This window comes from Bos indicus x Bos taurus, chromosome 25 (genome assembly GCF_003369695.1).
Source record: "Bos indicus x Bos taurus breed Angus x Brahman F1 hybrid chromosome 25, Bos_hybrid_MaternalHap_v2.0, whole genome shotgun sequence".
NCBI lineage: Eukaryota > Metazoa > Chordata > Mammalia > Artiodactyla > Bovidae > Bos > Bos indicus x Bos taurus.
In genome coordinates, this window is record NC_040100.1 from 31,103,171 (window position 1) to 31,127,053 (window position 23,883).

Sequence of the window (23,883 nt, forward strand, 5' to 3'; positions counted from 1 at the left end):
ACTCTCTTGCTTTTTCAGTGATCCAGTGGACATTGGCAATTTGATCTCTGGTTCCTCTGCATTTTCTAAAACCAGCTTGAACATCAGGAAGTTCACAGTTCACGTATTGTTGAAGCCTAGCTCGGAGAATTTTGAGCATCCTTTTGCTAGCATGTGAGATGAGTGCAATTGTGCAGTAGTTTGAGCATTCTTTGGCACTGCCTTTCTTTGGGATTGGAATGAAAACTGACCTTTTCCAGTCCTGTGGCCACTGCTGAGTTTTCCAAATTTGCTGGCATATTGAGTGTAGCACTTTCACAGCATCATCTTTTAGGATTTGAAATAGCTCAACTGGAATTCTATCACCTCCACTAGCTTTGTTCATAGTGATGATTCCTAAGGTCCACTTGACTTCACATTCCAGGCTGTCTGGCTCTAGGTGAGTGATCACACCATCGTGATTATCTGGGTCATGAAGATCTTTTTTGTACAGTTCTTCTGTGTATTCTTGTCCCCTCTTCTTAATATCATCTGCTTCTGTTATGTCCATACCATTTCTGTCCTTTATTGAGCCCATATTTGCATGAAATGTTCCCTTGGTATCTCTAATTTTCTTGAAGAGATCGCTAGTCTTTCCCATTCTGTTGTTTTCCTCTATTTCTTTGCACTGATCACTGAGGAGGGCTTTCTTATCTCTCCTTGCTATTCTTTGGAACTCTGACTTCAAATGGGTATATCTTTTCTTTTCTCCTTTTCTTTTTGCTTTTGTTTATGAAACAAGCACCTGAAATTGGTCTTGGTAAGACCAGGCATGACTTAGAGTCACTTTTGCTGAGGAGGTTCGACACTTTAATTGGAAGAGTTCTGGAGTTCTGGACACTGCAGTCTGGTGCTGTGCATATGGTCACAGTCACCTTTGCATCTTGAACATACTGTGCATGTTCTCTGCATTTGGGAACTAGAGGAACAAAGATGAGTAAGCATTGGTCTTAACCTCACAAATCTCAATCCTGGGGGCAAGGTTGGGAGGGAACCAGAGAATTGCAATCAATGTGGAAGCCTTAGAGTGAGGACTTCCTGATGTTAGAGATTTGTTTTTAATATTTAAACCCCCCTCTCCATAAATCAGGGCTTCCCTGGGAGCTCAGCTGGTAAAGAATCTACCTGCAATGCAAGAGACCCCAGTTCAATTCTTGAATCAGGAAGATCCAGTGGAGAAGGGATCCACTCCAGTATCCTTGGGCTTCCCTGGTGGCTCAGACGGTAAAAAATCTGCCTGCAGTGTGGGAGACTTGGGTTCAGTCCCTGGGTTGGAAGATCCCCTGGAGAAGGGAAAGGCTACCCACTCCAGTTTTCTGGCCTGGAGAATTCCATGGACTGTATAGTCCATCAGTCACAAAGAGTCAGACACAAGTGAGCAACTTTTACTAAACTCCATAAATCACATTTGAAGATATTTAAATACTTCCTTGCTACCCATTTGATAGGGGGATGGTTTCCCTTTAGAGTGTGTGAGCTGCATCCTACCTGTTGCCATGGATGGCTTCCACACCCAGGGCATCCCATCCCTCCTTCTTTCCTCTTTTCTTTTTCCTTCTTCCTCCATTGTCCATCCCCGTTCCTTCCTTTACTTTCATTCATAACAACCTTTACTTTGAGGATGTGCCTTCATGAAATCACTCCATGAAATGTTTGCTTTGGGGGCACCCATTCAATTAATTTAGTAGAGTGGGGTTTGCTGAGCCCACATATCATGGCACAGGCTGCTTTCGAGGAAAAGAAACCTTTCTGTGCAGTTGATCCATCAATACCCAGAAGCATGTTGATCAGTGTCCCCACTTTCTGTCTTCTAATGAGGATTATGGAACAGCTGTTCTCAATCTTGTTGAGGTCAATGACCCTCTGGCTAAAGGTGCCCACTCATTAGAGGTGAAGCCAGGTGCCTGGGGACAGCAGGGGCTGGTCAAAAGATACATGGGCTATAATTTTATAGAAATTATATCATTATAATTTTTCTTTCTTAAAAGCTGTGAAAAGGAGATCTTACAAGATGGAAATATTTATTATCTGTGGGTGGTGAGAATATAAATGTTATTATTAGGTTTTTGGGGTTTTTTGCCTCATCTGAATCTTCTGAGTTTCTCAAAAAAATGAAAAAAGAGTAATAAAAAGAATCCCTGTAATGAAGTCAAGGTCAGGGTTTGGCAGAGTATTTCTGTAGAGGCCCAGATAGTAAATCTCTTATGCCTTGTGGGCCCAGAGGTAAAATTGGAAAGAATACATAGGTGCTTATATAAACCAAAATGTAAGCTACTTAAAAGTGTAAGAGGGGTTCTTCATTCACAGCTCTTACGAGCTGATAGACAATTAGCTGTGGTTTCCTAACCCCTGGTATAGGTACTTAAGATCACTCTCCACTGACACTTGTACTTAAGAATAATAGTTACAGAACCATCAATTATTTCAAAAGATTATGCCACTTAGCATTTTCCGCATTTCCTCTCATCTACCCACAAGTGAGAGACTAAAATCTAAGGGAGAAGTTTTTCTTTCTTTGTTTTCTGTTAATCGTGTTTTGGGTCTTTTAATAGCGCGCTCTATCTCTGATGGGTGTTATCAACGTCTCACTTCCAGATTGCCTCCAAGTTGTCGTATGTAAGTGAAAAGTGTTAGTTGCTCCATGGTGTCTGATTCTTTGCGACCCCATGGACTGTAGCCCGCCAGGCTCCTCTGTCCATGGGACTCTCCAGGCAAGAATACCGGAGTGGGTTGCCATTCCCTTCTCCTAGGGATCTTTCCCACCCAAGGATTGAACCCAGGTCTCCTGCATTGCAGGAAGATTCTTTACCATCTGAGCCACCAAGGCCTAAGGTTACCCAGAGCCCCAGCCCCTCCTCTGTGCCAGGCATTGCCCTGGGTCCACGTCTTGGTCTTATTGAATGTTTGATTCTTGAGAAAGCAATTTCACACTCTGTGGAAAGGATGTCAGAATATCTCTGACAAAACAGCCCTCTGTTGGGATCCTACTGAGCCCCACCCTACCAAGGAAAGTCATGGGACCTCTTGTATTATCTTCAGGGAGCTTCCAAAATCCAACTTACATCATGTCTAAAAGCAGATTACTGGCCATCCCGAGAGACTTTAGAGTTACAGGTCTAAAAAGGATAGGATCGTATTTATTCCTTTTGACTCAGAAACCCCAGCTTGCCCAGCTCAGAGAATAAGGAAGTTTATGATCTTGTGTGGTTCAGGCTCTCAGACAAGTCTAACTTGGGGACAGGATCTTGCTGTAATTCTGCCGCCTCCGTGCCCCCGACCGACTCCCCACAGTTGGCTCTTTCCCTGGTTTGTACCTTCTCAGACGGTTGCTGAGTTCTAAGCATTACATTCAGACTTGGCAACTCCCAGGAGGCAGGAAAGGGGACTTGAAAAAAAAAAAGAAACAACGCCTTTCCCAGGACAGACCCCCAGCAGACATCCTCTCACAGACTTAGACCCCAGGCCCTTTCCCAGCCCCCCGGGGGGCCCTGGGAAGAGAACTGCCTCCTTCTTGGCTCTGAGGATGCAGCCCATGACCTGCCGTGGCAAAACCAGGATGCTTGTAGCAAAGGGAAAAAGGAAGGGCATGGACATCGGGAGGCAACCAGCACTGCCTCCCGCGGCAAGGAAGGAGGAACCACATTCACGCTTTCTTTCAAAAACAGGACTGAGGAACCTCCCTGGTAGGCCCATGACCAAGACACCTCAGTCCCAAGGTGGAGGGCCTGGGTTCGACCCCTGGTCAGGGAACCAGATCCCACATGCTGCAACTAAAACCTGGTGCAGCCAAATAAAGAAAAATGCATTTTTTTAAAAAACCACCCAGGCCTGAAAAGTGCTGTGTCCCCAGGGTGTGTAGTGAGCCTGCGCTGGGGGGTCAGACACATCATCTCTGAAGCTCACAACAATTCCATGAGGGGTCTGTTATCATCCCCTCCTTTACACTGAAGAAACGAATGTTCAGGACAGTAAAGGAGCTCATGTGGCGTCTAAGACTCAGAATCAGTACTTACTCCACCGACTCTGCCCTCCACCCTCATTTAGTAACATCAGGCCTCCTATTGTAAGGAGCCTGGCAACTCCTTTGTAACAGCAGAAAGTGCTGGCACTCAACTTTTCCTTCGATAATATTGGCAAAGGGGAGGTTTGTCTCCTCCAGGATACCTCCTAAAACGCAGCTTGTGAACTGCCACAAATTTCCATGTATCCACTCACTGTCCTAATTCTCCATCCATCCATCCTCCAGCAGTCATTGATAGAGCAGCAGCCCTGTTATCTTTGTTCCAGGGATGGACGTTTTCTTAGACTTGGCTTCTGTCCTCACAGGCCAGCAGGGGCCTCCAGCGGGGAGCAAGAAACCACAGGACAAAAGCAGAGGACCATGCCAGGAAGGGGAGGGAGGAGAGACTTCTCCATCCAGGAGGAAGTTTTCTGCCAGGAGAGGAGAGGCAGGGTCCTGAAGGATGATTGAGAGGTCATCAGGTGCCTGTGGGCAGGAAGAGGGCACTTGAGAGGCCGGGAGAGCACAGGCTGAGGCTGGAGCCACAGCACAGCTGGCAGGGACCGGGCCAGCATTGAAGCTCCTTGGTGACCAGAGGAGGGCTCAGGTGTGGAGATGTGAAACAGGAGGCAGATCCAGCCCCCGGGTGATGGAGAGGCACGGGAAGATTTTACCTGGAGAAGTGGCACAGTCAGGTTTTACATTTTAGACAACCTTGCCCTGTCTGTCCTGGGCATTTTCCCTTCCTTCTTGCCCCGATTTTGTTCCGGGCCACATATGACATGCTGAGAAACTCCTTTCCAGACGCCCTTACACCTAGGGTAACCACATGTCCCAGTGCTGAAATTCAGCAGGTGGCACTTCCTGGAAAGCTTTTCGTTAGCCCTTCCCTCTTCTTCCTGCCTGGAACTTGGACGTTATGTCTGGAAGCCCTGCAGCCACCTTGCAATCTAGACGACAAAGCCACAAGCTGAGGTTAGAGTAGGACAGAAGGAGCCTGGATTCTTGGTGAAAATTGTTGAGCAGCTGCACCCATCCTGACTGCCCTCCTTCTTTCTCAGTATGGCATGGACAGATAGAGGTAAATACAAGCACATGCTTTGCTTGTTTAAGCCACTGACAGCTGAATGTTATCCTGACACACTTGGGTCAGAAAAGAGGGTTGAGCAGGCAGCCGTAAAAACCGCCCTGAGGATGGAGAGCCGAGAGGACTGTGAGCAGGTTCAGGCAGAAAGCCCCATGGCGTGCAGGAGATGCACAGCCCATGGCCCTGAAGTGGGTGGCTGTGTGCTGGCCCAGCAAAGCCCACGAGGAGGAGCAGGCATGGAGTGGAAGAAGTGAGCTTGCAGGACCTGCAGGGACTTGAGGAACAGAGGTCCTCCGAGCAGTGGGAGAACTGAGTCTGGGCCGGGAAATGATTTGGGTTGTCAGCAGGCGGGGTGGCAGAGGCTGCGACAGGCCGTGGTTGTCCAGTGAGCAGGGAAGGGCATGGGCAGAGCCCCGGGAAGGCGGCCATCTAAAGGGCTCATGGAAAAGCATGTGATTTAGGCAAATTCCATGTTGTTTAAGGCATCTCTGCCTGATTGGATTCTTTCCTTTCCTGGTTATTAAAATGGAAACTGACTCTCCCGAGGTCCCCACATTGCAATGGCACAGCATTCCCCTTCTGGACCCACCTGGTCCAACCTAGAGCCCTTTCAGTTCAGTTCAGTTGCTCAACATGTCTGACTTTTTGCCACCACATGAGCTGCAGCATGCCAGGCTTCCCTGTCCATCACCAATTCCTGGAGCTTGCTCAAACTCATGTCCATTGAGTCGGTGGTGCCATCCAACCATCTCATCCTCTGTCATCCCTTTCTCTTTCCTTCAGTCTTTCCCAGCATCAGGGTCTTTTCCAATGAATCAATTCTTTGCATCAAGTGGCCCAAGTATTGGAGCTTCAACTTCAGCATCAGTCCTTCCAGTGAATATTCAGGACTGATTTCCTTTAGGATGGACTGGTTTGATCTCCTTGCAGTCCAAGGGACTCTCAAGAGTCTTCTCCAACACCACAGTTCAAAAGTATCAATTCTTCGGCGCTCAGCTTTCTTTATAGTCCAACTCTCACATCCCTACATGACTACTGGAAAAACCATAGCTTTGACTTCTATCCCAGTAAATTTCTTCTCCAGCACTCTGCATAACATCTCCCTCCTGTGGCTTGCTGCCACCTCCATCTACCTCCCTCAAGTATTTTTGGACAGATTTCCAATCTGATATATGAACATGCCATCAGTCAAAACAGTCTTTTTAATGAGCCTCTTGTCCTGACAGCTGTGTTTAAGATAGGGCATAGAAACCGGTAATGGAAATCTAGAAAATTGTCCATTCTGGATTGAAACCTGACTCTGTGCCCCCACGGTTCCAGCTCACACACAGGCCTGCTGTCTTCTTTTAAAAATAAAGAGGAAATTATGAATAGTGAGAAAGATGTAATTTGTGCAAATGAAAAAAAAAAAAAAAACCTTGGGATACTTGGAGGAGATGAGAAGAAGGTATAATTATTGAGCATGGCCTGAATACATCACGTGCAGCTTCCTGCTGTGTGACCCTGGGCATGGCTCTGAACCAGGAGTGGTTGATTCTAGTCCTGCCTTCCCAATGGGGGGAAGCCAAGGCTCAGAGCAGGGCATGCACATGTTACACTCACACAGCTCGGCAGTGGCAGGCTGAGGTTAAAGCCAGCATTCCCTGAGTCCCTACCCCAAGCTGCCACTGCTTTTCTGGCAACCAAATATGAAAATTAATAAAACATTAATAAAATACAACCCTCCTCCAATGAACTTATGGTTTCCAGGGCAAGGAGAAGGATGGGGGCAAAGGAATAGTTAGGGAGTTTGGAATGGACATATACACACTGCTATATTTAAAATGGATAGCCAACAAGGACCTACTGTATAGCACAGGGATCTCTGCTCAAAGTTATGTGGCAGCCTGGATTAACATTGTTAATCGCTTATACTCCAATACAAAATAAAAAAGTTAAAAAAAATATACAGCCCTCCCCTCTGAACAGGTGGAGGCCCCTCTCCAACACCTCCCATGTGGGCGTGATGACTGACCAGCAAATCTCTCTCCAGCCCCTCTTCTTGGGAACTTTTTCAGCAAAACCACTCCCATCCTGATTGAGCTGGAAACACACAGCCCCTCTGTGTTCTCTGAGCCAGTTCTCTGCCACTGAGAATTGTGGCTTCATCCCCCAGCCCTCCCACCATCTTGTAGTTTCAACTGGAGCAGGCTTGGGGAGGGAAGAATGTCATTTTTGTTGATAATTATTCAGGAGAAGTAGAATGTAATTTACATGGCAATTTTTTTTTTTTTTTTTAGGAGATGAACCTGGGGTGGGGGTGGAATCTAAAACAGAAGAAATCTCTTCACCTAATGTCAGCTTGTACTCTACAGAGAAAAGAAATCCCTTGGCCTTGGGTGAAGGTTATTTCAATAACTGAGCCATTACATTTGACCCAAGCTAAACAAAAAGAATCCCAGGAGGAGGCTATGAATCCTCAAGACAAAACAGATGCTTCACGGCACGTGGACCAGACATCCGAGCAAGTGCCTGAAGTGACCAGATGTTTTTGCATGTTCCATAGCACTCACAAAAGAAAGGGAGGTGTGAACCCAGGTTTCCAGTGGTGGCCCAGCACCTGATCCCCTGGCAGTGAAGTCATCCTCCCCTAGCCTTCCGTGGCGGCTCATGCCCTTCAGAAGATTGGGGTTCAACTCCCGTAGGAGATAATCCCCTCATCCCCATCCCTGGTTGACTCAGACAGAAGCAGGACTACTTGGGAGCCTTTTTTTTTTTTTTTTTAATATAATTTCTAAAAACATTTGCTTTCTTTGTTTAAAAAAAAAAAAAAAACTATTGGAGGATGTTTCCTTCACAGTATTATGCTGTTTTCTGCCACACATCAACATGAGTCAGCCACAGATCTACATATGTCCCCTCCCTCTTGAACCTCCCTCCCGTCTCCCACCCCATCCTACCCCTCTAGGTATCATCACAGAGCACCAGGTTGAGCTGGCTTGGGAGCATTTTATTTTTTATTTTATTTTTTTTTTTATTTTTTAAATTTAAATTTATTTATTTTAATTGGAGGCTAATTACTTTACAATATTGTATTGGTTTTGCCATACATCAACATGAATCCACCACGGGTGTACACGTGCTCCCCATCCTGAACCCCTCTCCCGCCTCCCTCCCCGTACCATCCCTCTGGTCATCCCAGTGCACCAGCCCCGAGCATCCTGTATCCTGCATCGAACCTGGACTGGCAATTCATTTCTTATATGATATTATACATGTTTCAATGCCATTCTCCCAAATCATCCCCTTGGGAGCATTTTAAACTGAGATAGTCTCTTGTGCTGATGAGCCTGCAGCCAACACAAACCCCCGGAGAGCTGGCCGTAGGGGCCGGGTGGATAGATGCCTGCCCTCTGCAGGGTCGCTGCCCCAGTGCCCCCTGAGACTCTCAAGCCACACCGAGTGTCCCCAAGTACCTGAGCAGTCCCTGGAGGGCCGGAAGTCTCTGAATGTCCCACATCCCGATTTAAAGCATAGAACGATCGTCTGACAGCCTAGATTTTACACACTGCAAATACAGTTTTCAGGATTTTATAATGTGGCAGCTCTGAGATAGAGCTATATGTCCTGAGGGGAAACAATTAAGAGAGAGATTGCTGAGTGAATAAAAGCAAGTTGCAAATCCATAGGTAGCATATCTCATTTTTATGAAATTACGTGCATTTGTGTATGTTTTATTTCAGTTGCCATAATCTGAAATCTATTTTATTAGTAGAGACATTTAAATTATCGGAATAACACAGAACTCCTAAAATGGGAAGAGAGACTTTTGTGAGATCCGCTCCCCCCCCCCCGGCTTTTTTTTAATGCCTTGTATTTTTATAGTATTTGATTTCACCTTTAGCAAGCATGCATTGCTTTTTGAAGAAAACCTTTTTATTCGGAAATATTTTCAAGCTTACAGAAAAGTTGCAAGTAAAAAAGAAATTCCTATATACCTTTTACCCAGCTTTATCTGGCATTTTACCCTCAATTGCTTAATTGTTTTATTATTTGCAATAGATATTGCAAGTATATTTTTCTGATCTATTTGAGGGTATATTGCCTGCATCATCTGTGTTTTATTTTCCCTTTTTTACACTAAACATAGGCTCCTATATATACTTTTTTGCATATGACATTTTTCTTTTTAGTTATTCCATATCAGTTCATGGAGATCTTCCTGGGTTTTTTTTTCCTTTCTTTTTCTTTTTTTTTTTACAGCTGTGAGTTTACCATAGTTTATTCAGCTGCTCGCCTCAGGCATGCATTACTTTTGAAAGCAGAAAAACAAAGATGAAGAGTGCAATGGAAAATTTAAATCCACCAAAGAGAGCAAGCTAAGGTTCTGATAGAAAGTCTGTGTTTTTAAAATGGGTAGAGCCGTGGGAGAAGTCAGGTGGCTGGTGAGCCCTTGAGCCTCACAAATTGAGCAGTAGAGGCGGCAGGGGGTCCAACCCAGGTAGATCCGGGTCTCTTCTCTGGAGGCAGAGCCTGAGACGACATGAGTGAACAGGAAGTAACAGTGGGTCAGGGCAGGTGGCAGAGTCGAGAAGGATGCGTGCTCAGCTGAGTCGGACTTCAGCCTGATCCAGCAGTAGCTCTAGAGCAGCAATCACGCAAGAGGGGTTCCCACCTTGAGGGGAGGGGGTGGGGGGTCTCCCATCCCCCATATACAATAATATACTCTGAGAATGTTGAAGAGTGTAAATTAATACATGTAATGAGGCTTGTTTCTGACGCCTGGCCCGTAGTAAGTAGATCTTCACCAAATGTTAGCTGTTAGTATTATGGTCGTTACGGGCTTCCCAGGTGGTGCCAGTGGTAAAGAACACACCTGCCAGTGCAGGAGACTATCCCTGGGTCGGGAAGATCCCCTAGAGAAGGAAATGGCAAGCTAGTCAATCTTAAAGGAAGTCAGCCCTGAAGGTTCACTGGAAAGACTGATGCTAAAGCGGAAGCTCCAATACTTTGGCCACCTGATGCAAAGAGCCAACCCATTGGAGAAGAACTTGATGCTGGGAAAGATTGAGGGCAGGAGGAGAAGGGGCAACAGAGGGTGAGATGGTTGCATAGCATCACTGGCTCAGTGGACATGAGGTTGAGCAAGTTCTGGGAGATGGTGAAAGACAGGGAAGCCTGGTGTGCTGCAGTCCATGGGGTCGCAAAGCATCGGACACAACTGAGCATCTGAACAACAACAACCATCGTGACCAGCCTTCGAGTCCCAGGTCAGGCACAACCAAAGAACTGGAAGAAGTTGAGGATGTGCTTAGGTCAAAGCCACCCCCTCCAGGAAGCCTTCTTACTGTGCCCCAGCACCACCCATGATCCGTGGCACTTTGTACCTCCAGGGCGGTAGACAGAGCAGCTACTTCTGAGTCAGTCTGATCCAGGTACAAATTCTAGCTGTGTGACCCTGGGCAAGTTCCTTGACCTCTCTGTGCCTGATCCCGTCATCTGTTAAAAGTGGACATTATCTTCCTCGAGGGGGTCCTTAGGAAGCTTAACTGAGATGATGCACGTGCAGAGTGCTCAGCTCAGAGCAGATGCTCAGTAAATAAAATGGCTAAACTGTGTTATTTTCACTTTCTGCATTTTATTATGAAAGCACTTACAGTGCTACCCAGCTGTAGACTTTAAGCTCTTGATTGCTAGAAACGGTTGATCTGGGTGCCCCCCCTAGGCTCCACCAACACCTGGATTCGAGAGGGAGCTCTGCAAATGTTCATTGCCTTGAATCGCCTGAAGAAACAGCATCCTACCCCACCCAAAGAACCAGGAGCAGGCCATTTCCTTTCTCCACGGTCCCTAGCAGACTTGGGTCGCGGACATTTGGGCATCTGAAAAGATACCTGCCAGTGAAATTCTGAGAGCTCTTGTACTGGAATCTAGAAATCCCAAATTGGCAACTCAATGTCATAATTTAATATGAAGTATGTCATGCTGGGGCTTCCCTGGTTCTTCAGATGGTAAATAATCTGCCCACAATGTGGGAGACCCAGGTTCAATTCCTGGTTGGAAAGATTCCCTGGAGAAGGGAATGGCAACCCACTCTGGTATTCTTATATTCTGATATCTCCCCTGATGCTATCTCAGCCGTCCCAGGCCACTGGCTTCCCGCAGTGATCATCATCTCCAGGCCTACATCTGAGCTGCCTGCTGAGAAATGGCTTACCTACAAGAGGGATTATTTATACCTGTTTTCTGTATGTTTAGAATCCCATGGACGGAGGAGCTTGGTGGGCTACAGTCCACGGGGTCTCAAAGAGTCAGACACGACTGAGCGACATCACTTTCACTTTCTGTATGTTTGGGCTTCCCTGTGGCTCAGCTAGTAAAAACTCTGTCAGCAATGCGGGAGACCTGGGTTCGATCCCTGGGTTAGGAAGATCCCCTGGAGAAAGGAAAGACTACCCACTCCAGTATTCTGGCCTGGAGAATTCCATGGACTGTATAGTCCATGGGGTCACAGAGTCGGACACGACTGAGCGACTTTCACTTCACTTCACTTCTGTATGTTCAAACCAACCTTCCTTTATTTCTCTTGCCCTTTTCTTTGTTTATGAGGCCCATTTTTCCCCCTTACCACTGAGACAGAATAAATTGAGTGTGACTAAGGATTTGTGACACCATTTTCACTGTGACAGCTGGCAACATAAAGATGCACAGCATTTTCATAAACATGTACTCAGGCAGGATAAAAGTAAAAAGTGCCCAAGGAGAATCTGTTTACACTCTCCAAGCCTACGTAACACCGAAAGCATTAAGGAAGTCCATTTTTAATACCAAAATTGTTACCGGGGTGCATCCCTGATTTCCTGATTGATTCGAGGCAAGTTTCTGATATTAATGAGAATATTAAATTATATGGAGGTTGCCTCCTAATCCTCTGATTGATTTGAAATGAACTTGAATCAGGGCAGCTTAAAAATAGCCTTTATAGCATCTTTATGACCTGATACCATGGAGAAATAAATACGAAGCTAATGCCACGGAAGGCTTCCTCCTGATGTAGGGGCTGTCTTGGCCAGGAGTTCTTCCTCTGGTGGTAATTTAAGAAGATGCTTGTCATCGCCTTACAGCAGTTCATAATTCAAAAACAATCTATACATAATACTCAATTAAGGAACCACAGAGCCATGTCGGCCACAGATGACTGATGAACGGCCGAATGGAAATTCTGCCCAACTCTAGAAAACACCGCTAAAATCAATCCCCTTGTCAGGGAAACCATGATTTATTAACACATTCCTTAACCTGCATCGAATTGTGAATCAATGTGTCCCCATCAAAAGCTAATACCAAACCGAGATGGCTCAGACTTCATACAGGTCCTGGTGGCAGAAGTAACTCAGACAAGCCTGCACATTACCAGGCCAAGCTGGTTGTGTCTGTGTCCCTCTCCAGGAGGGGCCTCTCGGGAGAGATGGGGAGCACTCACTGTTTACCGAGTGCTCCACGGACAGAGGAGCCTGGTGGGCTACAGTCCATGGGGTCGCAAAAGGGTCGGCATCTATGCCCTTATCCAAACCTCTCTGTCACTGATGAGACAGGTGTCATTATTCTCTTACAGGTGAGGAAGTCGAGGTTCACCAAGGTCAGTAAGTGGCCCAAGATCCCCAAGGGCAGAACCCAAGTCTGCAGGCTTGGACTCTGGCATCTGAGTACCTGGGTTCTGATCCTGGCTGCCCTATTTTCTAACCCAGTCCCTTTGCCTTAGTTCCTTAACTTCTCCGTGCCTCAGTCTTCTCATCTGTAAAATGGGAATGACTTCTGTGTCCCCTGCCCAGGACAGAGGTCTATTGGGAGGATTCAACGAGATGTTGGGTGAAAAGTCCTTCAAGTCCTGCCCTTCCAGGCCTCCCTCCACCCACTCTGCCTCAGTGTCTGCTCTTACTTGGGACGGAACCGGGAGGCATGAGGGGGGTTCAAAACTCCTGGACTTCCCAGGAGGTGGGGAATAGACCCAGAAACTTCCAGTACCAAATGCCAGACTCCTGGTTCCTGTTCCATCCCAATAAGAGGCTCCCGCTCTTCCCACCTGAATCTCATCTCTGGGCCAACCGGGAATGTCGCAGAGCCTAGAAGTCCATACCAGTACCCAGCAGAGTGGAGAGTCAATTGTATGTCCTTACTTTGAGACAGACTTTAGCCTCTTGCCTGATGTCCCTTTGTAATTTATCAAATGGTCATTGCCTCAGTGCCTTTTCAGGATGCAAATACCAAGGTCTTTCTTTATTGTAATGGAATGAGATCCCTTTTACCAGAAATGAGAAGGGTCTGAACACAATTGCTCTGCTTGCTAACAGTCTCTTTCAAAATCTTTATTTCTGGTCCCCTTTGGCATCTTTGCTCACCTAAAAATCCTCATTTGGTCACATTTTCTGTGACTCGGGACATTAACAATAAACGACGAGCACTCGGGGGCCTGGGGTGGAGAATGGATGGGATTCGCTGGTGGTGGAGAAACCCAGCTGTCCACAGCCCGCCGACGCCCGTTCTGAAAGCTCTGCTGGCCACTTGTACGGTCTCTGTTAATGCTCCTGTCTCTGCAAATGCCAATAAGTACAGCGTGAAATTTAAACATAAGTGAGTTTTTACAGCTAATTATGGCTAATGCAAGCTGCTTTCAAAATTGCCAAGCATTCCTTCTAGAATAGTACAGTTTGCAACGAGGAATTAGGCATTAAGAGCCAAATTTCATAAACATAATTTAGCAGACAACAAAATAATAATACTAAGTGCTTTCCGACTGGCCATTAGGAGCTCCCCAAGGTGGGTCTAATTGCACACACTCCCACTGGGACTTCCGACAGCACAGACCATAAGGCTCGGAAACCCCAGGAGCGCAGTGGAGCAGGCAGGCATTTTCACAGCCCTCCAGCCTGCGTGGTCAGGAGCTGTTCACGTGCTCAGTGATACGGTTCCAGCTGCAGCTTTTAGCCACACGGCTCTGTCCCTCCTGTCCTCCTTTCCTGGTCCATGTCACCTCGATGTTGGCTTGGGATCGCCAGGTCAAGTCATCACTGCAAACATTACAATAATGAAAACATAAAAAGTGGTGCCTCCCCCCTTGCTAACCCCGCCCCCCACTAGCCTGGCTGTGAAACCACCCGTGTGAGTTTAGTGTGTTTGTCCCCCATTAAGCTGAGGATACAAACACACGCACACACACGCTCTCAAACGGACATTGCCTTTTTCTTTTTTAGTTGGAGAGTAATTGCTTTACAGTGTTGTGTTGGTTTCTGCCATAAAACAACGGGAGTCAGCTGTGTGTGTGTGTGTGTGTGTGTGTACATATATACAGAACTCTTTCTCTTGAGCCTCCCTCCCACCCTTCTAGGTCACCACAGAGCACCAGGTTGAGCTCCCTGTGTTATAGCAACTTCCCACTAGGTATCTGTTTTACATATGGACGTTGTCTTTATTTTACAAAAACAAGACCACACAACTTTTTTACATCTTGCTGTTCATACTTAATAATATATTTGGTGCCTTTCAACACTGGTGTATGTAAATCTACCTCTTTTTTTTTTTTAAGAAAAATACATGTACTATAATTTATCCAGTCTCCTGTAAATGAATATTATAAATAATGCCTCTGTGCACACTCTGTATTTATGACCACAGACACAACACACCTACACCTATGGGCTCTTCTCTGGTATTTCCAAAGGATATGTTTATGTGAAAATGTTGGCATTGGTCTAGGGGAATGCACAACAGAATGTGAGAACCCAGTTGCACCTATTTACCCTCTGAAATGAGTTGTATCCGTTTGCATCTTAATAACAGTCAGTGGAAATAGCTGTCTCCCCACCCTTGGCTGTTTTAAGCAGGGAAACCTGGGTCACCTTTCTTTCCATCCCTAGCTGCGGGCCCCGGCGGGCAGACAGCCCCACCTACCCCCAGGTGGGTCTCAGTTCTACTGCAGGAGAGTGGCTGTAGTCTGCAGGGCTCCGTTCAGTTTCCCAGACCTCTACGAATGAGCAGGGCTCAACATTTGGATCATGTTTTGTCATGCTTTCCGGAATCATTGTCAAATGCAGAATAATTCCTTCACCATGAGGATCCCTCCTGTAGCCACACCCATACCCAACCCCCTGCACCCCTGGCCCTAACTCCTAGCAACCATATCTGTAATATTGTCACCTTAAGAATGTAATGGAAGTGGGGACTTCCCTAGTGCTCCGGTGGCTAAGACTCTGCCCTTCCAATGCAGGGGGCCTGGATTCACTCCCTGGTCAGGGAACTAGATCCTGCATGCCGCAGCTAAAGATCCCATGTGCTGCAACGAAGACCCAGCACAGCCAAAGAAAGAAAGAAAGAATTAGATAAATGGAATCATACAATACGGAACCTTTTGAGTTGGCTTTTTTTTAGATCAGTGAAATTTCCTTGATATCCATTCAAGACATTGCATCTCTCAGTAGCTGATTCCTTTTCGTTGCTGAGTAGTGTTCCATGGTATGGATGCCTCTTCCTGTGACCATTTCTTAGACTTTCCGTGTTTTTGATGACCTTTACAGTTTTGGGAAGTACTGGTCAAGTATTTTATAGAACATCTATTGGCAAATAGAAGGGGAAAAAGTGGAAGCAGTGACAGGTTTTCTTTTCTTGGGCTCCAAAATCACTGTGGATGGTGACTGCAGCCATGAAGTTAAAAGGTCTGTTGGGATCTATGATGTTTTTCTCATGCCATAGTTATGATCACAGAGGTCAATTACTGTTTTAATCCCAATCATGTTGTTCAGCTGCTATGTCCGAATCTTTGCGACCCTGTCTGCATGCCAGGCTTCCCTGTTCTTCACCATCTCCCAGAGTTTGCTCAAACTCATGTTCATCGAGTTGGTGATGCCATCCAACCATCTCATCCTCTGTCGCCCCCTTCTCCTTCTGCCCTCAATCTTTCCCAGCATCAGGGTCTTTTCCAATGAATCGGCTCTTCACATCAGATGGCCAAAGTATTGGAGCTTCAGCATCAGTCCTTCCAATGAATATTCAGGGTTGATGTCCTTTAGGATTGACAGGTTTGATCTCCTTGCAGTCCAAGGGACTCAAAAAATTCAGTAAAAGTTACTACAGAATTCAGCGGTCTTGATATATTCACAGAACTGTGCCACCGTTGCCACTGTCTTAATTCCAGACCACTTTTACCATTCTGCAAAGAAACTCTGTGCTTGTTAGCAGTCACCCCCATTCCTTCTTTCCCCTCTTCCTCCAGCAACCTCTAGTGCGCTTTCTTTCACTATGGATATGCCCATTCTAGACATTTCTTAACTTAGCATAATGTTTTGAGAAGTGGTAGACTCTTAGTCTTTATATGTACAAACAAGTATCTATTTAAAAGCCCTTAAATTTGAACGATGGTTTAGCTAGGTAAAAAAATTGACTTCACAGTTACTTGCCCTAAGCATTTTGAAGGTATTACTCCCTGGTTCTTTTATGATTGAGATGCCTGCTACCTGTCTAATTGTCATTCCTTTATATTTTTGCCATGATATCTTTTGAAAACTTTTCTTTTTGATGCTCCATAATTTTACCATGACATATGTCAGTATGAATTGATTTTATTTATCCTACTTAGTAGCATTTTTTTTGAAAACCCATATGTTCCTCCTTTCTGGAAAATTCCCAACTATTATTTCTTCAAATTGTTCTTACTCTTATTGCCTCCTTTCTTCTGTTCCATTTCCTCTTAAGCATTCACTGATGCCTCTTAACCCATCCTTTAGGTTCTTTGAATTGCTCATTCATATCACTTGAGTCTGGGTCCCTGTGTTGTTTTCTGATTCAGCTCCTCAGTTCTTCCTTTTCACTCACCAATGCCCTGTCTGATGAGTGTCTAGTCTACAACTTATCCAATTTATTGAGAGTTTTGTTTTAAAACTTTAACTTTTATGTTCACCATTTCTAAATTTTCATTACCAACTATTCTTATTCAATTCAGGCCTGTTTTGTTTCATAACATCTTGTTCTTTTTTACAGATATTAGTCCTTTATTGAGAATATTTGATAGCCAAATATTTATTTTAAATATTTTCCAGACTGTTGATATCATTGATTTCCTATGACGTGAATTCATGTCCCTGATTGAAGAGTTTGTTACTTAGCATGAGATTTTCATGGCTGGGAGGATTTTTTATTTCAGGTTCAATTTGAGTAAGAAGTATTTTGAAGTTCTGTTTTCCCCTAACTTTCCTCTTGACTAACTTCTCTCTGTCCAGTGGTTTTGGTTACTTCTACCCCAAAAGTATCCATCTGGGACCAGGCTTTATAATAGTGCTTTAAAGTCCTGGTCCCACAGTCATCCTGGGGAAACACGTTTTGGTTCCTTGACCTGAGCCTGTGTCTGTCTTCCCTCCTTAGGTCCACGGGTTGCAGTCAGCCTTCACCCACTGCTGGGCTGGAGACACCTCCTACCAGCACAGGAAAACCAGTGATTAAATGTTAAGGAGCTATATGAGTTGGTTGTTAAAAGCCATTACTACAATTTAATTATATGAACTCATCATTAAATAAATTATATTAAGAAGCAAAGGTAATACTCAACATACTCAATACTTACCAGTTTCTTTTGTGTGTGTGGTGGTGGAAGGAAGACATAATTTTTTTCTTTTTTTTTTTTTTTGCCTATTTTTTCTTATTTCTAAAATTATGAAAGTGTGATAACATATTTACAAGAGACATGGAAAATACAGAACAAAGTTACACATAGTTCGACTATCTATCTTGTTGTTGTTGTTCAGTCGCTAAGTCATGTCTGACTCTTTACAAGTCAAGCCTCTTTTGTTTTTGGAGTGCTTGTTAACCACACCAGCCCAGCACTGCCCTGGCACAGGGCAGCAGAGGTTTCCTTCAATCTCCTTCCATGCTGCTGCTGCTGCTGCTGCTGCTGCTGCTAAGTCGCTTCAGTCATGTCCAACTCTGTGCGACCCCATAGACGGCAGCCCACCAGGCTCCCCCGTCCCTGGGATTCTCCAGACAAGAACACTGGAGTGGGTTGCCATTTCCTTCTCCAGTGCATGAAAGTGAAAAGTGAGAGTGAAGACGCTCAGTCGTGTCCGACTCTGAGCGACCCCATGGACTGCAGCCTACCAGGTTCCTCCATCCATGGGATTTTCCAGGCAAGAGTACTGGATTGGGGTGCCATTGCCTTCTCCAATCTCCTTCCATAAATGGAGGTATTGAGGCTTCCCTGTTTCCACCAGGAGCCAACCTTTATTTCCTTCTCTCAGAGAAAGTGCTTTCAGTCTCAATTATAAGAGCTCAGCTCCCACTCACTACTCTGTCTTTCTGCTTTTTTTTCTGATCGCTAGAACTGTTTATTTTGGTTTTGAAGGCTACATCTGTCCTTTGGTTTCTTTTTCTGTATTTCACCTATCGCAGCTCTTAGGTTGGAGAGGAAGCGATACATTAAATGTTGACCTTGCTGTGCTGTCTTGATTAGAACTCCATAAACGCTGTTTTTCATGGACATGTGCCTTCCGCCTCCTGTGGCTGTTTATGTAGGCCTCAGGTTTCCTTCATCTCTCTCAAAGTCATTCACCTTATCACCCTCTCTTTCCTTGTTCCTTGGGGCTTCCCTGGTGGCTCAGTGGCAAAGAATCTGCCTGCCAATGCAAGAGACACAAAAGACACAGGTTCAATCCCTGAGTCGGGAAGATCTCCTGGAGTAGGAAATGGCAATCCACTCCAGTATCCTTGCTGGAGAATTGCGTGGACAGAGGGGCCTGGCAGGCTACAGTCCATGGGGTCATGAAGAGTTGGACGTGGCTGAGCACATGTACATACTCCTCCTTGTGCCCTAGTACTTTCCTGTGTGAGTCATGACAAACAGGTGAATAATGTATTGTGTACTGAGTTCCCCTTGGAAAGATTCTAGATGTCACATATGCCACCTTCGTATTTATTATATAATGCTGAATAATATCATGTATTATAATTAATAATGTGCCGCTGTTCACAGAAGAAACCCTTGGAGCCCCCCGGTTATCTCAGTGGAAATCCTTGGCCCCCTAATGTTCTCTCCCTCCCCTGCAGGTGTCAAGGCTGTGTTCTCAGGCCACTACCACAGGAATGCTGGGGGCACCTACCGGAACCTCGACATGGTGGTGTCCTCCGCCATCGGGTGCCAGCTGGGCACAGATACCCACGGGCTCCGAGTCGTAGTGGTCACCGCTGAGAAAATCACCCACCGATACTACAGCCTAGATGAGCTGAGTGAGAAGGGAATAGAAGACGATCTGATGGATCTGTTGAAGGAAAACTAATCGCCGATTATGATTGATTTACTTTTCACTTCTACTGTTTTTTTTTCATTTTGTTAGAAACAGTAGCTGCATACGACCCCTTATTGAAATAAAAAAAAGTATTCCAGACAGATTTGTGAATTCATGTCCTTCTGCTTAAATCAGAGAGCTGGGTCCTGCCCTAAATGATACTTAAATGGAACGGCCCTCCCTTTACAAAAGAAAGGAGGGAGGAGCCTGGAAATGAAGAATAAATGATACTATTAGAATATCCCTGCATAGGTGATTAAATGTGTTCTCCTAATGATGTGTTTCTCAACTCTGCTCTTCATTAGATGGTTTTCTGGCAGCCTTTGGTAAATGTCTACCTATCAACTTCAGTCGCACCTTGACATCCAAGTGTGATCTCTGATGATCCTTTCCGCAAACTGCATCTGATTATAATAAACTGTGGTCAGGACTCCCAAAATGTTAAGCAAAATGCAGGTCATCTCTTTTCCTTCCTAACAAAACAAATCACCATGTCCCATGACTAGAGCTGCAGACTCATCTTAATAAGGAGCCGAGTAGCTGACATTTGCTGTGAAAGTCTGGGACCAGTGATGAAGTTGATACAGGTCAAATGTTGAGTTTACCTTCTTGGCAGCTAGAAAAGTCACCTTTGCACCTCAGTGTGCTCAGTCACTTAGTCACGTCTGACTCTTTGTGATCCACGCGCCCCTGTCCATGGAATTGTCCAGGCAAGAGCCACCTGGGAAGCCATAAATTGTCCGTATTTGAAAACCTCACCACAGAGTCTAGAACGGAGCCCTTGAAGGTCCATCTCTGCAGTCAAGGGTGGCACACCTGATTCCCTCTCATTCACTGCTGCAGCAACTCCCTCTGCATGTGGACATTCTCCTATGATGGGAATCATCCTCTGTTTATGAGATCCTTAGCTCTGCTTTCACAGAAAACATGGGAGCTGATGCAGAGTTCTCCAGAAACCAAGTGTAAATTACTCTGGGGCAAAAACAGTGGTTTCAGCCACGTTATCTAAATTGGCACCAACTTTGATTAAATGCGCTCACTGGTGCCTTGATCAAGGAGCATGGATGGGTTAAAATCAATGTTCTCTTTGTTTAATCTACTTCTCCGCTGCTCCTGACCACTGCGTTAGTCCATCCACATCTTTTTCAGCAGATGTCCTGGTGGACCAGGAACCTGGGTACTCACCATCCTGCCTGTTTTCCTGTGAAGGAAAACTTCACAGTGTTACACAGTAGCATTCAGTCATCCTAAAAAAAAAAAAAAAAAAAAAAAAACTGGTTACAAATGAACTGCAAAGTCCATTAAATTAAATGCCTTTCTTGTTGAAAAGTTTCAGTCAATGTAGCAAAACCATGAGAAATTAAAGAGAAAGATAATTGGATATGTAAATTCATAAGGAACAAAAGACAAGAAGTTAATTATACTCCAGATTGGTGACACCATAGCTCATTGTTATGTGGCAAGAAAATTAAAAATTTTCAAAATTAGTATGCTCCTATTTAAGAGTTCTGCTGCATTCTTGCCTTGTGTTGATCTTTCTTTACAACTAATGTGGCTAGAAGAAATCAAGAAGAGGAATTCAGGAAGAGGTGTAACCAGTAAGCCTTGGTTTCTGAGGCCTGGGATGTCGTAACTTGTGAACTGGAGTCATCAATGCAGATTCGGGGTTTCTGCGGGCAACTGGGGAGAGTTCATCACCAAGGGCTAATGGAGATGCCTTGTCATGTCACCTGTAAGAAATACTCTAGACTGTAGCACTTAGGTTTGGGAAAGGATATGGAAATAATTCAAAGCAATGGAAATGAAACTTCTAGATCTCCTTTTCCAGAAACCTAATAAGGAAGGTAATTGACTCAATACACAGCAAGAATATACTAAGAGGGAATCCTATGACATCTCCATTTTTATTATTAAATTTTTTTTTTTACTTTTTTTTTGTTTGTTTTGTTTTAATTGGAGGATAATTACTTTACAATATTGTGGTGGTTTTTGCCATACATTCACATGAATCAGCCATGGGTGTACATGTATTCCCCATCCTGACCCTCCCTCCCCCCTCTCTCCCCATCCCATCCCTCAGGGTCATCCCAGTGCACCAGCCCTGAGCACCCTGCTTCTTGCATTGAACCTGGAATGGCGATCTATTTCACATATGATAATATACATGTTTCAATGCTATTCTCTCAAATCATCCCACCCTCGCTTTCTTCCACAGAGTCCAAAAGTCTGTTCTCTACATCTGTTCTCTTTTGCTGTCTCGCATATAGGGTCATCGTTACCATCTTTCTAAATTCCATATATATGCATTAATATACTGTATTGGTGTTTTTCTTTCTGACTTACTTCACTCTGTATAATAGGTTCCAGTTTCATCCACCTCATTAGAACTGATTCAAATGCATTCTTTTTAATGGCTGAGTAATATTCCATTGTGTATATGTACCACAGCTTTCTTATCCATGCATCTGCCGATGGACATCTAGGTTGCTTCCATGTTCTGGCTATTGTAAACAGTGCTGCAATGAAGATTAGGGTACACGTGTCTCCTTCAATTCTGGTTTCCTCGGTATGTATGCCAAACAGCATTATTTTCCAATGGTGTTAGGTTCAGAAAGGAGTTAGGAAAGTATTATCAGTCTGATAGTTGATAATTACCAGTGTGTTCACTTATGATTCCTTTCCTTTTAAAAAGAGATATATTTCTTTAAAAGTGCCTTATGCCATGATAAATAATAAAACACACCATGATCATAAATGCCACGGTTTTGATTGTTGATTATGTGCTAAGTACTGTTTTAAGTCCTTTGGCTCAGAGTAGTGGGACCACTTGGCCAAGGTCACAGTGGGCAAGTCAAGATTGAAGTGTAAGCAGTCCAGCTGCTGAGCCTGTGTTCCCCAACACTGTCCTCTTTCCTGGAAAACATTTTTCACAAGTGACAGCTTTGTACCTGCATTTGGCAGTAGTCAATATTCAGCACTCAGTGTTAGTCAGAGGCTCTGGGACTTCATCCCAAGGTTTGCAAAGCCTGAGCAGGGCCCAGAAGCCCCTTCTCTGACACCAGGTTCAGGGTGGCAAAAGCCTGTCCAAGGAACAGGTTGTTCCAGGCAGAGAATTTTCACTGGAGGAAACTAAAAAGCTGAACTGAACCATAATGGGCCACAGGACATAGCTCTGGCCACACCAGTAGATGCTTCAGCTTGTGATGCTTCCTTCCTTGTTCAAGTTCCCACTCCAGGGGATAGGAAACCAGCTGCTCTCTCAGGGCTCCCTTCTTCAATTAATGATTTTAATTGGAAAAGAAATAAGGGACTGCTAAAGGAAGAAGGATATTTACAGTGATCTAGAATCAGGTTGTCAAGACTCAGGAGTGGGTTTGTGGACCACAGGTGGAGAGATGATCATTTTAACCATATTTGCTTTTTACAATAAATAAGTTCATCTCAAGTCTTCAGTCATGTGTCCCCTCCAGTTGGAGGGAAGAGTGGGGACGGGGGGATGTGGTAAATTTCCTGGAGTATTTCATGATGTCTTGACTTTCAGTATTCCAAGATAGTCCCTAATAGACTCAAGTTTTAAGCCTGAATAACTTGTGGTGATTCAGTCACTAAGTCGTGTCTGACTCTTTAAGACCCCCATGGACTGCAGTCCCCCAAGGACTCCAGGCTCCCCTGTCCTTCACTGTCTCCCAGAGTTTGGCCAAATTCATGTCAATTGAGATTAATAACAAGGACTGGGAAAAGAATCTAAAAAAGAGTGGACATATGTATACATGTAACTGATTCACTTTACTGTATGGCAGAAACTAACACAACATTGTAAATCAACTATGCTCCAATAAAATGTTTTTAAAAGGATACATGGTGAAGGACAGGGAAGCCTGGCATGCTGCAGTCCATGGGGTCGCAAAGAGTTGGACATGACTGAGCGACCAAACAACAACGTTCATAGCAACTATAAAAAACAAAACTAGGACCGTTTATCTTGTGTGCATGCTCAGTCACTCAGTTGTGTCTGACTCTTTGTGACCCCATGGACTGCAGTCCACCAGGCTCCTCTGTCCACGGGATTTTCCAGGCAAGAATACTGGAGTGGATTGCCATTTCCTCGTCCAAGGAATCTTCCTGACCCAGGAATCAAACCCACGTCTCTGGCATATCCTGCATCGGCAGGCAGATTCTTTACCCCTGAGCCACCTGGAAAGTCCCCAAGAGGAACTAAATAGCCTCTTGATGAAAGTAAAAGTGGAGAGTGAAAAACTTGGCTTAAAGCTCAACATTCAGAAAACGAAGATCATGGCATCTGGTCCCATCACTTCATGGGAAATAGATGGGGAAACAGTGGAAACAGTGTCAGAGTTTATTTTGGGGGGCTCCAAAATCACTGCAGATGGTGATTGCAGCCATGAAATTAAAAGACACTTAGTCCTTGGAAGGAAAGTGATGACCAACCTAGATAGCATATTAAAAAGCAGAGA

General features: G+C 44.9%; 1 protein-coding gene across 3 annotated transcripts in view; it reads left to right on the forward strand.

Moving 5' to 3' along the window:
- Positions 1 to 20,682, forward strand: part of CPPED1 (calcineurin like phosphoesterase domain containing 1) — a 138,691-nt gene extending 118,009 nt beyond the window's left edge. For all 3 annotated transcript variants that reach the window (XM_027527190.1, XM_027527188.1, XM_027527187.1), the window contains one exon: positions 19,170 to 20,682. In XM_027527190.1, the coding sequence (XP_027382991.1) occupies positions 19,170 to 19,399 (230 nt within the window). In that variant the 3' untranslated portion in view covers positions 19,400 to 20,682. The remainder of the gene's footprint in view (positions 1 to 19,169) is intronic.
- The last annotated feature ends 3,201 nt before the right edge of the window (positions 20,683 to 23,883 follow it).